The sequence below is a fragment of the Paralichthys olivaceus genome, chromosome 18 (genome assembly GCF_024713975.1).
Source record: "Paralichthys olivaceus isolate ysfri-2021 chromosome 18, ASM2471397v2, whole genome shotgun sequence".
Classification (NCBI taxonomy): Eukaryota; Metazoa; Chordata; class Actinopteri; order Pleuronectiformes; family Paralichthyidae; genus Paralichthys; species Paralichthys olivaceus.
In genome coordinates, this window is record NC_091110.1 from 20,304,016 (window position 1) to 20,321,923 (window position 17,908).

The window sequence follows — 17,908 nt, forward strand, 5'->3', positions numbered from 1 at the left end:
CATACATGTGAATTTGAACATAGAGATGAAGATGTCATGGAGGACGGAGGACAGCAGGGATGCGGAGTCAAAAGTAAAACGCCAAAAAATACAAAAAAGTGAGGACGGTTCTGTCTCCTCATCACATCTGAAGTTTTATTAACGTCAATGAACGTTTTCACTTCAATTCAACAATCAAACAGGAAACAACCCTGAAGCAAACTGTGTGAACGAACTCTGAATAAATCCTCGTTACACTGACTCATCCCATCATCTGCTGCGATCAACGCTTTGGCTTCACTTTTGGGAGCTTTCATCATCTTTATTTACCGTCTGTGGTTCAAACATGAATCATTTTAAATGATCAGCTCCAATATAAACACACACACACACACACACACACACACACAGTTGAAAATATTAAACTGCTTAAAGGTAAGTTTGCTTGCAGAATAAATAAATTAAGAATTCATTGGAAGCATTTTAAACTGTGTATTTAGTGTGTGTGTCTGTGTGTGTGTGTGTGTGGTTTTGGTCACCTCACTTCCTGGATGTGATGAACATCTTCTCTTTAATCTCGTTCATCTGGTCAGAGTGAGATTGATGTGGTGGGAACAGCAGATCGATGTCCTCGTTCCCCTGAGGACGGAGATTAATGTGAGACCAGGAGCCTCTTGAAAGGCGGTTAAGACCAACACTTGCCCCCGAGGAGAACATCCACATCTTAATTAGCTGTTAATGGCACAGAAAGTGACATGATGTGTGTGTGCGTGTGTATATGTTTGTTCTGCTGTGTGTGTGCGTGCGTGCGTACGTGTGTGTGTGTGTGTCATATCAGAATTTAATAGTAGTGAAACTCTCTGTGTGAAATCTCTGGTGGCGACAAAGCCGCTGCTGTCTGTGAGCATCGTGAATTAATGATGCTGCTTCACATCTCCTGTTAAATGACGATAATACAAAAGTTTTCGCTCCTCTGCACACGGCTCACAAAAAGAATCCCGTGAAGGTTTTAACCCTCGGACACAGGTTCACTTCTGGTCACATGGGCCCGATCGATAATCAACCTGATCGTCTATCACAGACAGTTTCCTGAATTATCATCATCTCCTGCCTCAAATCCTCAAAACTGCATCAAAACAGGAAGAGAGGAAAGAAGGAGGGAGGGAAGGAGGGAGGTTGTATAGGTAGGTAGGAAAAAATGAAAGAGGGAAGGAATCAGACTTTAGATAAAAAGCCACACAGGACGTTACACGACTGTTTCTGAGAGAAATGCAGCTCTTCATGTTATTGTCGGGAATGTGCGTCATGTTCTGACACAACCTGTGGTGCAACACAATCTTTAACGAGTGAGTCTGCATGAACCGGGCCTGTCCTCCTGCCTTTGTCCTGCTGTCGGCCCGAGCTGTAAACTGCTGGGGCAAAGCGCTAAATCCCACCGAGCTGCGACTCCACGGACTCGACGAGCTGCGGAGAACGTGTGGGAGGACGCTGCATTGTTTTCAAAAAGCATAGTTTGTCACAGAGTGTGAGTCATGAAACGATTAAAAGGAGCTTTGTGTGTTTTGTCCTGCACTGAGCTGCTGTTTATGAAGCTGATTAATACTCTGGGGAGCAGATTAACGTCACACGTCACTGATGGAGGCCGCCCTCCTGATTCTACTGAGAAAACACACAGTGAGCAGCTAAATCTACGCTGCAGATGTAAAAAACTGTGATTTGTAGTGACGACAGGAGCCTGGCGCCAGCTCCACGCCGCCACACATTCATCTGCGTTATTTACATGAAGATGAATCCTTTTGATTCCAGGGTTTATTATGAGCTGCAGATTTCCTGTGAGCTGCACAATCACATTAAAGCTGATCAGAAGGTTAACTGAGGCTGACGACAGAGCTCGTTACAGCAGACGACAGATGTAATAAGATTTGATCCTGATATTTTACACCACAACTTCATCCTTGATTGAACAGAAGCTACTTCTGTGTCCATGTGTCCCGACCCTGAGCAGCTGCGTCCCCGAGAAGGAAAGATCCTTTGTCTCCATCTCATCTCATATTATATATAATATACAAATTACATTATATAACAGTAATGTGGACCTCACAATATTCAGACAGGGTTTGTTTTATCTGCGCTGAACATTCTGTCCACGTTAGTCTGACTGAAGAATAACAACTTGACTATTTACTGGAAACACAAGAATGTGACACTAATAATAATCTAACACTGTAAAAACAACCACATGAAAAATGAAGCTTTTTACACCATAAATATATTAAACAAAATGGGACTGAAGAGGCTCAACAATAGAAACGATACCAATTAAAGAATAATTAAATTAAATAACATACGAACATTCTAATAAAATTCTTAATTTAAATGCCTTTAAACCACTTCAGCTAACTTCAGCTCGTGTATAATTAAAGTCATTAAGTTCTAATCATCTTTATATTGAACGTTCTTCATTTTTATGCGTTTTTATTTTTTTAATGCTTCAATATTCTTTTATTTTTAAAGTACTTATAAAACAGGAAGTAGGAAGTGAACCGGAAACACGTGTGTCTGACGCCACAGTAGGAAAACAAAAACAAACCGGGCCTCGCTGTTGTTTTGATTCTGTTTCGCTTCCGTTCTTCGTCTCTGATTCTCCGCAGCTGCTTCTTCATGGTGAAACTTTTATCCCCGATGATTATCGATCGTTTTTAATTTGATCTCTTCCGGTTAATCCGCTGTTTTCCGACGCTAACGTCTGCTAGCTAACCCGGCTAACGCTAGCGAGTGTTGCTCAACACTCAGACCCTGTTGTCGTCTCCTCTCCCCGGTCACAGGTGCTGCTGTCGGTCCCGGTGGAGCTGTAGGTGACCGGTCCCGGAGCAGTAACGTCACGGTAACGGATCGGTAACGTCACGGTACCATGGCCCAGCAGAGAGGAGTCAACAGTCTCCAGTTCAACCAGGATCAGAGTGAGACTCACGTCGAGCTTCAGGCGGAACTTTGAGAAACTAGATTCAAGTGAAATCAAAATGAAAGCAGCTGATGTTCTCCAGCTGGTTGAGGCTCGACTGTAATAATCACTAAAGATCAGTGAGCTGTGTCTGTGAACACAGATTTAAACAAAGCTGACGAAACCACCAAGTTATTGTGTCGTTGTGTTGACATGTTGGAGTTAAAGGGGTGAAAGTGTATTTGTTGTAGTTCTGTCAATAGAATAAAATACTCTATAAATCAGAGTGTGAATGACACATGAACCCACCCGTCAGTAAAAACCTTCTGGACACAGGAAGAAAAGTGAAGGTTTGTGACTCGGAGCCTGAGAGAAAATGTTCATATTAATATATGAACATCTGTCTCCTGATTTAAACACCAGGTTGTTTCTGCTGTGCGATGGAGACGGGCGTCAGGATTTATAACGTGGAGCCGCTGATGGAGAAGGGTCACCTGGGTGAGTGGGTTCTACCGCTCGCTGCCACCGTTTCTGTTTTGAACTAACGCACAGAAAACTCAAAGATTAGTTTGTGTGTTTTGTGTTTCAGACCACGAGCAGGTCGGCAGCGTGGCCCTCTGCTCCATGCTGCATCGATCCAACCTGCTGGCCGTGGTCGGAGGAGGAGTCAATCCAAAGTTCTCCGAAATATCTGGTGAGTGAATGAAAAGACATTTCACATCAGACTTTAGAGGATTTCAAACTGGTTTTGTGGTTTTAACTGATGAAATGTTTAATGTGAGCGCTCTAACGTCTCGGGTTCATTTCAGTGCTGATCTGGGACGACGCTCGAGAGTCACGTGACCCCAAAGACAAGCTGGTCCTGGAGTTCACCTTCACGAAACCGGTCCTCGCCGTTCGCATGAGGCACGACAAGTGAGTTCAGAGTCAGAACTGCTCGTCCTGTGGTTTGTCGCCGTGCAGCTGCACAACGTGTAACTTTGGTCTTTGTTGTTCCAGGATCATCATCGTGTTGAAGAACAGGATCTATGTGTACAGTTTCCCAGACAACCCGGTCAAACTGTTTGAGTTTGACACCAGAGACAACCCCAAAGGTAAAAGGTGTCCTCTCTTCTTTCATGATTTTCCTTTCAGATGTTTTTAATTTGTCTCTGCTCCAGAAGAAGAAAGAGTCACAGTACTTCCTGTCAGTCTGTGTATATTTCACTCTTTCTTGCAGGTCTGTGTGATTTATGTCCCAGTCTGGAGAAGCAGCTGCTGGTGTTTCCAGGTCATAAATGCGGCAGCCTGCAGCTGGTTGTAAGTTCACTTCTAACCAAAACACCTGAGTTGTTCTAATTTAAAGAAACGAGAAGATAAACTTTGTTCTCTTCAGGATCTGTCCAACACCAAACCTGGAACATCATCCGCCCCATTCACCATCAACGCCCACCAGAGCGAGATCGCCTGCGTGGCTCTGAACCAGCCCGGCAGCGTGGCGGCGTCGGCGTCTCGTAAAGGAACGCTCATCCGTCTGTTTGACACGACGACCAGAGACAAACTGGTGGAGCTTCGCAGAGGAACTGACCCAGCTACGCTCTACTGGTGCGCAGCACATACTGACGTGTCTGTGGGGCTGTGACTGGTCAGTTGCATGTTCTCCTCTTGTTGTAACAGCTCCAGCTCTGAACTTCTTTTCCTCCCCTCAGCATCAACTTCAGCCACGACTCGTCGTTCCTTTGCGCCTCCAGTGACAAAGGCACAGTTCACATCTTTGCGCTCAAAGACACCAAACTGAACCGCCGCTCTGCGTACGACACACTCCCACAAATCTCTCTTCTCTTAAACTGCAGATGAGGATTTCTCTTGTTTCACGTGTGTCTTTCTCCCTCTTCCTCTCATAAGACTGGCTCGTGTTGGGAAGGTGGGGCCTGTGATTGGTCAGTACGTGGACAGTCAGTGGTCGTTGGCCAGCTTCACCGTTCCCGCTGAATGTGCCTGTATCTGTGCTTTTGGAAAGAACACGTCCAAGAACGTCAACTCCGTCATCGGTGAGGAAATGTGAAAATACACAGCTCTTTCTTTCACAATCTACAGAGTTGTATTATTTATATAAGTTTCTGAAATGATTTGATGGATGAGTGAAACATTTAAGACATAAAATTCAAAACACAAAATATTATCAAAAGAATGAATGTTCTAAATATTTTAGATCTATTTAAAATTGTGTCGTCGCTGTTTTACATCATTCCTCTTTTTCTAACGTCAACACATTTCTACTCTGGCAGCGATCTGTGTGGACGGGACGTTCCACAAGTACGTGTTCACGCCCGATGGAAACTGTAACCGGGAAGCCTTCGACGTGTATCTGGATATATGTGATGACGACGACTTCTGAGGAACCAGATCATCGACACGTGGAGGACGATGATGTTATCGTCTTGTTCTGGAGACGCTCACAGACGTGATACTGAAGTTTAATAAAGGTCTGTGGTCATTTCTACAGGATGAAGCAGTTTTAATATAGATTTCTATGAGTCTGTCACCTTATTGAAAACTCAAAATTCTGTTTTTAATATTAAAGATGTAAGTTGACGTTTATGTCCACGAGGAGTGTTCGTAGACTTCAGATCACAACTGTGTGTCGCTGCTTTGAAGAGCAGACGTCACAAAGTGCTTCACAATAAAATCAAAAAAGAAAAAGCCATGAAACCCAAGAAACAAGATAAGTGTGAAATTATATTTGATGATGATGTTGTTGGTTAAATAAGTGGTTGTTGAGCTCTTGTTCTTTTCTGTGTCGTTAAACTCACACTGAAAATAAAGTCATTTTTTAAGAGATCTGAGAATTTGTAACTTATTTGGTCAAAATGATCACACGTTGTACTTGACAATAGAGACAGCGCCCCCTGCAGTCAACTGGGGAGAAAAACTAGAGCATGCATGTCCTGATGCAAACGCTGTGCGGCTGCGAATCTGAGGAGTCACATCGAGTTTATCATCACCTTGTTCTTATTACTACATTTACCATTTGATTTAAATGACTCATAGTTTAAGGCAGTGAGTCAAACCATAAGGTAAAATGCAGTAAGAAGAATTGAACTCAATTCTCCAGCTTCTTTTAAATCACTTCTTAAAACTTTTCAAGAACAAACATGAATGTATTGAGAAAAGAATCTACAAAATAATCAATAAGGTTTCTGATGGAATGGAATGTTGCAATCAACATTTCATGCTTTTATTGTAAAAGGGAAGTAGGAGATAACGTTTAATAGTAAAACATCAGTTATTAGAAAGTCAGTGTTCTGACGCTTCGTTTTTATTTTGGATAATTTAATAAAATACTGTTGAGTCTTTTTTCTGCTGAGAAACAAACCAGGACCAAAACAAATGTGGATAAGTTGTTGGTCGTACAGCGCCACCTGCTGGTTTGTCTGAGTATCCATATGGTTGAAGGGCTGTTATTAAATAGAATGGTTTGAATGATTATGTTAAAAAGCCGCAGACAGTCATGTTATGATTTATATTCATGTGAGCATCATCAGAATAATTAGTTTAAATAATAATGAGACTTCACGAAACGCACAGATCGAATCTTCATCATTGTTTTGTTTTGAAAAAGGAAGTTTAAAAGATGCTTCACTGGGAAGTTTGAGCCGAATCACCAACGTGCAGCTTCTCTTTCATCACCTTCATCTGCTGAAGGCAGAAAGTTTCTCTGATGGAGGGGACCATTTTAAAACGTACACAGTGAAAAACTCTGAAAAGGTACTTTTGGAAAGTCTGAGACATCTTGTGAACAACTTTGGAAATAACCAATCATAAGTATTTACACTTTTTAAATGAAAGAGGAGAATGTTATGTAATTTTCTGTCTTTTTATCAAATGTTTTTTGGAGAAACAAAAATGACACAAAAAGAATTGACTTGATTGAAACATGTCTGGAGCTGATCTTTACAAAAGAAACTCAACTCCAGTCAAACCTCTAGACACAGATTTGAATCTGCCAGTCGCTCAAACGTCTTTTGTCAAACTTCAGTTTGAATTGTTCCAGGTGTCGCACCTGAGTCAAGTTGAAAAGTCCAAGATCCAAGACAGAGAGTCGTGAATCAGTAGAGAAGCTTCACTGGGAAACGGGGGGGCCGAACATCTGCATGGTCTCGACAACGAGCGACAGATGATCCAGAAACGAGTTCACAGACACTCGGAGGATTCGAGCTTCGTCTGCGCTCCACCTCCTGAAACACAGCGAGACAGTCATGAAAAAAACTGAACACGACACTGAGGTCAGACTGAGGTCAGGGTCAGACTGAGGTCAGACTCAGACTGAGGTCAGACTGAGGTCAGACTCAGGAGAGAAGCAGCTTCTTGTTTCTTACACTGACAACGTGCTGCCGGACACAGAGAGGTGTTTGGTGATGCCACCTTTCCTCGGCTCTCGGTCCGGGGACAGAGAGCAAAGAGCGATGTGGGCTTCTCGAGACGTCGGGAAAGGGACGTCCAGAGAGCTGCAGGAGAGTTAAAGACCATCTGGAGACTTAATGACTCAAACAATCACCTGACCTTTGACCTGTGTCATGACAGAGCTGCTGCTCACTGGAGGGTTTATTTCCTGAATACAAATAACCACGTGACAGAATCTGATCAGCTGTTTCTGTTCGCGCACTGAGCCGCTGCCACGTGATTGGCTGATTGGACAACAAGCAGCTGAACAGGTGTTTCTAACGAAGCTTCACTTTATCATCATCTTAATGAAACGTCCAGAAAATCTTTTCAGTTTTAAACTTTGCATCAGTATCACAATGACCCGGTGACATTTGTCTGAACGTTCGTTAATTCTCTGCAGACAGGAGGCTCCGAGAGTTCATTCGGCACAACTCAGCTTCCAAACGTTGCACGAATCACGAGTCAACCGCAGGTTTCACCGAGAAACCGAGAACATCCACCGGTTGTTTAGTTATTTGTCGTGTTTCATGAATTCATATTAAAACAATAAAGTCCTCGGAGCTTTGTCTCGTCGATCAGACTCACGAGTGAAGTTCGGCAGCTGAATATAAAGGATACAACTCCAGTTTCCCGGACTCAGGGTTCGTTTTCCCGCGAACATCCTCGATTTCTCCGCCTGGCGCCGCCATCTTGTTTGTGTTGATAGGACTGGACAGGAAGTGACTTCTTCTTCCGGTGCAGTCAAACACAGACACGATGGCCGCTGCTGCGACCAGTGGAGGAGTGCGGTACTGCAGTTGTACCTCAGCAGCACATGAAATATAAAATGATCTGAAATGTGAAATAAATAATAAATAATTAGTGGATTTACTTTATTGATCCGAAATGGGGAAGTAATTGAATTGAATAAATATAAAATAAATTAATGAAATCATTAAATTCTGTCACTTCCACCTACGACACATTTTAAATTTAAATGAAATCACTTCCTCTCTCCCTGACTTAGCAAAGCTGATACCTGGACCATTATAATCTGTTTATACACGAGTCTAACTTCATGAACTCGTTCTCAGCTTGTTCAAAATGTTGCTGTTATATTAATATAGTTATTAATCACGTGCAGAAAAGATTTTCTGTTTTTATGTCCGGACACGATGAATTTCGAACTCGAACCAGGGCAGGTTTAATAAACCATGAAAACTAGTAATAACTATAACTTTCAAAATAAAAGCGTGGTGTGACGTTTATTTTGTAGTGATGCTGTCAGACTCAGCTGTGCCTCCTCCTCCTCCTCCTCCTCCTCACTACTGAAGGACCGTTTCTCTCTCTCTCTCTCATCGCAATGACTCCCTGTGTTCATCTATAAATCGATGTAATGATTGAATATCTATTGATATTTTGAGATATTTGTAGACGACAGACAGTGGACTCTCTTCTCTCTCTCTCTCTCCCTCCCTCCCTTTCTCTCTCTCTCCTCACCGGACTTTCTCCTGCGGACTGAACAAGTGAGTACATGATGAATGTGTGATTAACGCTGCACGTTACATTACTGACTGTAACAAATTACTGGGACAAACGTAAGTGAAGGAAGAAGAAACAGATCATTTACTTTATTAAAGAAACATGTTGTAATAAAATGTGATTTATTATTATCACTCCTGTATTTAATATTTATTTATTAGTTTGATGAGTGTAAGAACACTACATGTAAAATGATAATCTACATGTGTAGTCCTGAGGTAACAAACACAGACAAATACAAACATCTCACAGTAAAGTATTCATATACTATGTAGTATTTGTATACTCAGTATTTGGCAGTTAGTAAAGTGTTTCCCTCTTTTCTTCAGCAACTCTTTACTGAATGAAAAGATGAAAACACAGATTTAATGACAGAGAAAATGTGCAGCCCTGTCATGTCTGTCTGTCCGTCCCTCATTAACCTCAGCACAGTGTAATCTGTTGTTTCCTGTGCATGAACTTTATATCAGCATCATCCTCCACCAGTTCTCCAGTCGATCCGTCGATGCTCGTCTTCATGGCTGTGTCTAAAAGTGCTGGGACCCTGCGGGACCTGCAGCTGGCTCTGCAGCTGAAGATCGAGGAGCTGCGACAGAGGGACGCTCTCATCGACGAGCTGGAGCTGGAGCTGGACACCAAAGACGACCTGATCCGGCAGCTGCAGCTGGAGATGGACCGGCATCGCAGGCCGTCGCAGAACACCACCAACGCTGCAGAGACAGCGAACACGGGTGTGTCAGTGAGATCAGCTCACCAGGTTCAGCTGGAACCAAGGGACAGGGCCGAGGCCAGGATTTAGGAGGGGAGGGGCTATTGTCTTTATCTTTATATTAGACTTTAAGTGAAAAACTGAAATCAAGAATCACGACAATTAGCAGGCGACATAGAGAAGATGTAGAACTGAAGCTTCAACTTCCAACAGTTCTGCTGCTAACTAAAAATAACAGAAACCATCTTTGACAAACATTTATTTAACGTCTACTTAGATTTTTAAGTTCGGTCCATGTCCCATCTGATAACATGGAGGAGGAGGGGTTATACTGCGGCCAGACACCAGGGGGTGATCACGATGATTTAATTTCACTTTTGGGAGCCGTCATGTCGTCCATGTTTATTTACAGTCTGTGTTGGACAGATGTTGACCATCGTCTCTCTCGATGTCTCTATAAGGAGCGGCGGTGCAGAGTCCGGCGGCGCCTGACGAGCCGCAGAGAACCAAGAGACAGGCGATCTCAGCGGAGCCGTCGGCGCTGGACCCCTCCCAGCTCAGTGACGTCACACTCACCAGCTACTGCAAGTCCAAAGAGTGAGTACACACACACACACACACACACACACACACACACACAGAATTTGACCTTTTGACCTTTCTCTTTGTGTACTTGCAGATCCAGTGAGCTGATCCAGAGGGCGCTAATGGACAATGACTTCATGAAACATCTGGAGCACGGGCAGGTGAGGACACATCTGTGCTGCCTCCTCGTCATATGTGTGATTTTAAAAAGCCGCTCACGTGTCGGCTCATGTGTTCAGATCCTCACCATCATGGACTGTATGCGTCCCACCAGCCTCGCTAAAGGCTGCTGTGTGATCCAGGAGGGAGACGACGGCTCCACGGTCTACGTCCTCGAGGGTAAGAGAGCTGGTCTCGTTGGTGGAGACGACCTGAGGACAGTCCATCTAGTTTTCAGTTGAAAGAAGCTGCATCACATCATCATCTGTGGAACTTGCTGAGTTTTCCCTCTGACTTCACGTGTGTTGACAGAGGGGATGGTGGAGGTGACCAAACAAGGGAAGAAACTCTGCGTCATCGGTCCAGGGAAAGTGTTCGGAGAGCTCGCCATCCTGTACAACTGCACCCGCACCGCCACCGTGACAGGTAGACACACAAACACACGCTTATTACACGTGTTAGATCCCCACACAGCTTCTCCCCCAAGATCTGGTGAAAATGGCTTCGTCAAAGAAGTGAGACACGAGGACCGTCTCTTCACTGGAGCAGTCACGATTCCTCAGCCCCCCCGATGAACCACTGAAGGTCTCTACTTCCATTAACACTGAAGAAATGAAATGAGTTCAGTCCGAAGAATTTATTCATCCACCGACAAAAAGAAAAACTGACGAAGGTCAAACACACACACACACACACACACACACACACACTCACTTCAAGGACACTGTTCAAATATATTGAAGCATTTTAAAGTGACACTGTGTGATTTCTGGATGAAAAGTAAAAGATTCAGTATAAATCAGTCCTCACGACACATGAACCAACTCTTTAACTCTTTAATTCAATCAAATGACACACTCACACTCACACACACTCACACACACACTCACACACACACACACACACACTCACACACACACTCACACACACACTCACACACACTCACACACACTCACACACACACACACACACACACAATCCTGGATCTGACCCAAATCACATCCTCACACCTTCTGTCTGATGTTTTTCTCTAATCTTACTTTAATGTTTATAAAAACACCTCGTTCATCTCTCTCTCTCTCTCTCTCTCTCTCTCTCTCTCTCTCTCCATCTTAAGCTTTAACCGACATCAAGCTCTGGGCGATCGACCGTCAGGGTTTCCAGACCATCATGATGAGGACCAGTCTCATCAAACTCTCCCAGTACACAGACTTCCTCCGCAGGTGAAGCTCAGACGCCTCCTCACTGTTGTTGAACTCATCACAATGACTCACCTCTCCTAACTCCCTCCTCCCTCCCTCCCTCCCTCCTCCCTCCCTCGCTCCTCCCAGTGTTCCCTCCTTGCAGTCGCTACCTGAGGACGTCCTCAGTAAGCTGGCTGATGTTCTGGAGGAGGTGATGGCTCCTCTGCTCACTGACGTACTCTCACTATCTGCTTCTGCCATCTGTAGATCTGAGCCTCACAATGATTCACATGCATCTCTGTGCTCAGACTCATTACAGCGAGGGTGATTACATCATCCGTCAGGGAGCCACCGGAGACACGTTCTTCATCATCAGCGAAGGACAGGTGAGGATGAACTCAACCAGGAGGACAGGTTCACGAGGAGGTGTTAACGAGGAGAACAGTCATCAGAGAGGAGGTCGCTCGGCCGACTCCAGAAATCAAAGTCAAACAGTAACGATCATTAAAACTCATCCACAGCACAGACTGACTGCAAATAACGTCATCGCCACAAGATGGCAGCGTTCACATCCGAGATATTTTAGCTTCATTGTTGTCAACAGGATGAGGAGACGTATGGATTTTTTTAATTTACGGTCATTGGGTGAAATGTAAATAAAGATGGGCGACATGACAGCTGATCGCCCCCTGGTGGTATAGCTCCTAAACCTCACCTCCTCCATGTTAGCAGATGGTTTCTGTCTCTTGGTTCGTAACTATCGTCCTGAAAAGCACAATGTAAAAGTGTTTGCATGACGACTGACATGTGTGTGTCATGTGTCCTCATTAACAGAAAACTCCCACAGCGTTTATTCCTGGATCACTTTAATCACACTCAGTGTTTGAAGGACGAGCTGAGAGCCTTTTATTTTTAACGCTGAGTCATCAGAGTTTGTGATGTGTGACCTCGGCAGGTGAAAGTCTCTCAGCAGAACGCAGACAGTGACGAGCTGTCGGTGGAGAAGACTCTTTCTAAAGGAGACTGGTTTGGAGAGCAGGCCCTGAAAGGGTGAGACACAAGTTCAGACTTTAACATTTTAAATGTTTAACACACTGAACACGACCTGTTCAGCTGACACTGACCTCTAGTGGCTGTTTGAATCATGGCTGTTAGAGTCTGAGCTACTGGACACAAATCCTCCCCACAACACAAAGCTCTATTTATTTGTCTGTGTTTCATAAACTTTAAGTTTCTAAAGGAAACACAACAGTTTAACAGGAACTCTGTCCAATCTGTGAACTTCCTCTCGTGTGTTTGTTCCGTGTGCAGGGAGGATGTTCGTACGGCCAGCGTCACGGCTGTGGGAGACGTCACGTGTCTGGTCATCGACAGAGAGTCAGTGTTTCCCTTTGGTCACCATGAGCATCAGTTTGTTCACGGAGCTGGAGTCAGACGCCGTTTAAAGGAAACTCGTTCGTTTGTGTCTCAGGTCTTTCAAGCAGCTGATTGGAGGACTGGATGACGTCAACAACAAGCAGTACGACAACGACGAGGTCGAAGCAAAGTGAGTTTGTGTTTTTACAGGTTCGTGTAAAAGTTCCCCACAGGTCAGGAGGGCAGAGGTCACGACCTCAGAGGGTTTGATGAGGTTGTATTTCTATATAAACAGCTCATTTGAATATGAACCGTCAGGTCAGAGTATCTTGTTTCGTATTTTAAATACATACAGATGATTTTATACTAATAGAGACAGAGATGCACAGATGGGGGTCGTGAGACTGACACGGTCAGATGGAGATCTTTCAGGCACAGGACGTTAAAGTTTTTACAAACTCTGCACACGTCAGGTTTCCTCCTCGTGTCTTTTGTTCCTCTCTGAATTCTCCTCTGTCGTCTGCAGGCTGCAGGCGGAGGCAGATTTCTTCTGCAGCGTCTCGCTCAGTGATTTCAACATCATCTGCACGCTGGGGATGGGAGGCTTCAGTCGTGTGGAGCTGGTCAGTGTGCGTGTGCACGTAGCAGCCGTTGCTCTGCAGACTCTCTCTGAGCGTCTGTGTGTTCGTGTGTTCAGGTGCATCTAAAGAAGGATCCCAGTCGGTCCTTCGCCCTCAAGGTTCTGAAGAAGCGTCACATCCTGGACACCAGCCAGCAGGGCCACATCCTGTCTGAGCGCCGCATCATGATGGAGGCTCACAGCCCCTTCATCATCAGGTCAGACTCTTAATGTGTCTGAGGTCAGATCTGTTTCATTTGTGTCAGCAGGATCCGTCTCCTCAGCGAACACTGTCTTTATCCGCAGGTTGTACCGGACTTTCAGAAACGCCAAATATCTGTACATGCTGCTGGAGGCGTGTCTGGGGGGAGAGCTGTGGACGCTGCTGAGAAACAGGTGCAGGTTTGATTCTGGATCCCGCTGAACACGACAGATCATCATCCAACAACTTTGGGTGATTTTATTTCATTTGGGTTGAATGTTTGAGGAAAATCTCTTTATTTTCAAACATTATTTTCACTGAAGAATCAATTCATTAACAATAATCAGTTCTAAGAAAAAATAAAACAAGAAACAATTTGATCTTAACAACGAGGAAGTTCATTAAAAACTTCCAAAACTAGATTGTGACAAAAATATTCATCATGTGAAGTGAACATGTGGGTTTTGGTGCCCCCTGGTGGTCTGAGCTGCACTTTACCAGACCTTGAAGTCCTTCGCTTCTGTTCCAGGGGTTCGTTTGATGACGGCACCACTCGTTTCTACACGGGCTGTGTCATTGAGGCTCTGGCGTTCCTGCACTCCAGAGGAATCATCTACAGAGACCTCAAACCTGAGAACATCATCCTGGACCACAGAGGATACGCCAAACTGGTGCGAGCACGTTTCCTGGATGTTCTGTCAGATAAATGAACATGAGAAGATTCAGTCTGTGTGTGTGTGTGTGTGTGTGTGTGTGTGTGTGTGTGTGTGTGTGTGTGTGTGTGTGTGTGTGTGTGTGTGTGTGTGTGTGTGTGTGTGTCTCTGTCCCTCAGGTGGACTTTGGCTTTGCGAAGAAGGTGGGTCTGGGTAAGAAGACGTGGACATTTTGTGGGACTCCAGAGTACGTTGCCCCGGAGATCATCCTGAACAAAGGTCACGACAGTTCGGCCGACTGCTGGTCTCTGGGAATCCTGGTGTTCGAGCTGCTCAGCGGCAGGTACGACGAGGAAGTGGAGACGTCATCTTTATTTACAGTCTGTATATGATCCTCTTCTCTGTCTGAAGTCTTTGTTAGTCTTCGTTGAAGTGTTGAAGTTTCCTCTCGGTGTCTCCAGTCCTCCGTTCTCAGGTTCTGATCCCATGAAGACGTACAACATCATCCTGAGAGGCATCGACATGATAGAGTTTCCTAAGAAGATCACAAAGAGCGCCGCCAACCTCATCAAGCGACTCTGCAGGTTTTCGCCTCATCTCATCTGTGAGTGAAACCCAGCGCTGGTTGTTCCACGCTAACGTCCTCTTTGTGTTTCAGAGACAACCCTTCAGAGCGGCTGGGGAATCAGAAGAATGGAGTGAAGGACATCCAGAAACACAAGTGAGACAATCCAAACGCTCTTCATCACTTTTTCACTCTGAGAGCTTTCTGTGTGCGATAAGACCGTAGTCATGGCAACACGTCCTTGTCCTTCAGGTGGTTCGAGGGCTTCAACTGGGACGGCCTCCGCCAGGGAACCACAGACTCTCCGTTCACGCCCACAGTGGGTGTCCGTCTCTGTGAGGTACAAACACACACACAGAGTTCAGCAGATGTGTAACAGCCTGTGTTTCCATCCGCAGGTTAACGGACCCCTGGACAACGGCAACTTTGATTATTTCCCAGAAGACACTGAAGACCCTCCTCCTGACGAAGAGTCTGGATGGGACCTGGAGTTTTAACAGGATCCTTCAGAGAGAGGAAGTGAAGCCATATGAGGAAGAACCACGTCTCTTTATTTCTTATGAATGTTTGTATCAAAGGTCAAAGGTCTATAATGTACAATATTAATTATAATAATCACAGCTTCAAAACAAAGTGGGTCAGAATCATCGTGAATGTTTCAGCTCCTCCTCTCCTGCTCTGAAGCCGCTCGTCCGTCGTCCAGAACACGCTTCCTCATCACCGTGACATCACAAGGGATCTCATTTGCATAAAGCACACCTAGCAGCTAGTCTGACACACCCCCTGACACCGCCCGAGCTGCGTTCAGACAGAACGTAACAAAACGTCGACTGAAGCGTCAACGTCGATGTAAACGTTAAACTCGACGAAGCGTTTGAACGTGACCCAGGACCAATCACAGCAGAGTGGAGCAGCCGACCAATCACAGCGGACTGGGATTTATCAATGAATGAATTCACTAAGAATTCATGGTGTTATAGTTTTCACTGAACCAGGACCTTTGTGAAGTGAAGTTATAATTTCAATGTGTGAGAACAAACTTGTTTGTACGAGAACGTTAGCGAGTCTCTGTTGTTGCTCCTCAGACGTTTATGTTTCGTTCTTCATCGTCGTCGTCGTCACTCGACTGTAAATAAATAAAGTTGTTCTCTGAAGGAGCCTCAGAGTTTCTGTGTGTGGATCATTTGTCCACTGTGGTCGGAGGAGGTGAGTGTGAGCAGATGTTTATCAGCCGCTTGACCTCGGGGCTAATGGAGTCGGCAGAGTTGTGCGAGGTTCACTGGCTCCTGTCGTAAAAACAGGTCGTGATGGAAACAGTCGTCTCCTCTAACGACTCTCTCACAACCTGCTGATGAACGACAGATAAGACACACACTTGTTTCCACATCCTTCAGCGACAGACGTGAACCTGAGTCTCCGTCCTTCTTCATCATGAGACCGAAACAAACTCAATCTGAAATTAAACTTCTTGGAAATGTTCAAACCAGAAAAGAGTCGAAAATCAAGGAAACAAAAATAAATCACATTGGAATTTTCTTGATTGAAAAAGAAATAATACTGTAGTTTTATCTGCACACAGCTACGTTGTACTCTAATATTTACTCTTAGTATTTAAAGAAAGTTTTAAATAAACACTTTGCTCATGTTTACACTTAAACTTCAAACTCCGACCACATTAACTAGTATGTGAAAGTAATACTTTTACTGTACTCTAACTACATGTAATTAGTTTACTGTGGTACTCTGGCTACATGGAGTATTTTTATTGAGGCACTGTAACTACACAAAGTACTTTTATATTTATATTCTAACTACATTAAATACTTTTACTATGGTTCTTTAACTACATGAAGTACTTTAACTACATGAAGTACTTTAACTACATGAAGTACTTTAACTGCATGAAGTACTTTAACTACATGAAGTACTTTAACTGCATGGCATTGATATATAACTTTTTTACTTTTTCCCTCTGATACTTTATTTACATTTATTCTTGATTGCTTTACTTTGACAGTGATGCAATGTAGGTGCATTACTGTAGAGGTACTTTTACTGCAGTACCAGGTAATTTTTTACAGTAGCATGTACCTTTTCTCAGTATCGAGTACTTTTCCTGCAGTAAAAAGTACTTTTCCTGCAGTAAAAAGTACTTTTTCACAGTATCAAGTACTTTTCCTGCAGTATCAGGTACTTTTTCACAGTATCAGGTACTTTTCCTGCAGTATCAGGTACTTTTTCACAGTAACAGGTACTTTTTCACAGTATCAGGTACTTTTCCTGCAATATCAAGTACTTTTCCTGCAGTAACAGGTACTTTTTCTCAGTAAAAAGTACTTTTTCACAGAATCAAGTACTTTTCCTGCAGTATCAGGTACTTTTTCACAGAATCAAGTACTTTTCCTGCAGTATCAGGTACTTTTTCACAGTACCGTGTACTTTTCCTGCAGTATCAGGTACTTTTTCTCAGTAACAGGTACTTTTATTACAGTTCCATGTTATTCATCCTGTTCAATCACTGATCAACTTTTTCTACTCGACTGAACAAGAGAAAAACTTCAGACGTGACCTGAATCACAAAGTGACGCTTCCGTTTCCTACTGAAGCTATTTTTAGAACACGCGCACACACACACACACACACACACACACACACACACACACACACACACACACACACACACACACACACACACACACACACACACACACACACACACTGTATTCCTGGTACTTCGTTCACACTTTTGTGTTAGAGGATAACAATGATAATAACGATGGTGATAATAATGAAATAATAATAATGATAATAACAAAATAAAGTTTTATATCTGAACCTTGTGACTGTTCTGTTTTAAAGACGCGTGTGTGTGACGTCACCGGTTGAGTCGAAGGTGGAAATCTTTCAGGTTAATTTCACCTGATGAATAAAACATGAGCTGAGCTGTGATTGGTCCGTTCCAGAGGCCCGGGGAGTATAAAGCTGAGCTGTTGAGCTCTTCATCATCAGA

At 44.0% G+C, this 17,908-nt stretch overlaps 3 protein-coding genes across 4 annotated transcripts; 2 read left to right on the forward strand and 1 right to left on the reverse strand.

Annotated features, from left to right (window-relative positions):
- The first annotated feature begins 2,510 nt into the window (after nt 1–2,510).
- wdr45 (WD repeat domain 45) lies at nt 2,511–5,740 on the forward strand. The gene is made up of 11 exons (XM_020106403.2): nt 2,511–2,643; nt 2,805–2,939; nt 3,344–3,418; nt 3,510–3,614; nt 3,730–3,835; nt 3,920–4,014; nt 4,140–4,219; nt 4,296–4,504; nt 4,609–4,710; nt 4,805–4,950; nt 5,188–5,740. Exons 2-11 carry the CDS (start codon nt 2,891–2,893, stop codon nt 5,295–5,297), a joined length of 1,077 nt encoding a protein of 358 aa, XP_019961962.1. The 5' UTR covers nt 2,511–2,643; nt 2,805–2,890; the 3' UTR covers nt 5,298–5,740.
- A 1,022-nt stretch (nt 5,741–6,762) lies between these two features.
- Nucleotides 6,763–8,122, reverse strand: LOC109641836 (L antigen family member 3-like). Its single transcript, XM_020106405.2, has 3 exons — nt 7,964–8,122; nt 7,279–7,407; nt 6,763–7,137 (listed from the first exon to the last, which is right to left on the reverse strand). Exons 1-3 carry the CDS (start codon nt 8,032–8,034, stop codon nt 7,023–7,025), a joined length of 315 nt encoding a protein of 104 aa, XP_019961964.1. The 5' UTR covers nt 8,035–8,122; the 3' UTR covers nt 6,763–7,022.
- Nucleotides 8,123–8,599: 477 nt separating this feature from the next.
- Nucleotides 8,600–16,071, forward strand: LOC109646310 (cGMP-dependent protein kinase 1-like). 2 transcript variants are annotated; one of them, XM_069514152.1, is made up of 21 exons: nt 8,600–8,850; nt 9,337–9,597; nt 10,037–10,172; nt 10,255–10,321; nt 10,400–10,499; nt 10,632–10,745; nt 11,437–11,542; nt 11,651–11,714; nt 11,812–11,889; nt 12,459–12,553; nt 12,815–12,880; nt 12,975–13,049; nt 13,386–13,482; nt 13,557–13,696; nt 13,785–13,874; nt 14,210–14,351; nt 14,513–14,676; nt 14,795–14,917; nt 14,992–15,054; nt 15,151–15,217; nt 15,297–16,071. In XM_069514152.1, exons 2-21 carry the CDS (start codon nt 9,372–9,374, stop codon nt 15,393–15,395), a joined length of 2,112 nt encoding a protein of 703 aa, XP_069370253.1. In that variant the 5' UTR covers nt 8,600–8,850; nt 9,337–9,371; the 3' UTR covers nt 15,396–16,071. The 2 variants fall into 2 exon arrangements, with proteins under 2 accessions (XP_069370253.1, XP_069370252.1); XM_069514151.1 differs by lacking the exon at nt 8,600–8,850 and having other exon boundaries at nt 8,941–9,597.
- The last annotated feature ends 1,837 nt before the right edge of the window (nt 16,072–17,908 follow it).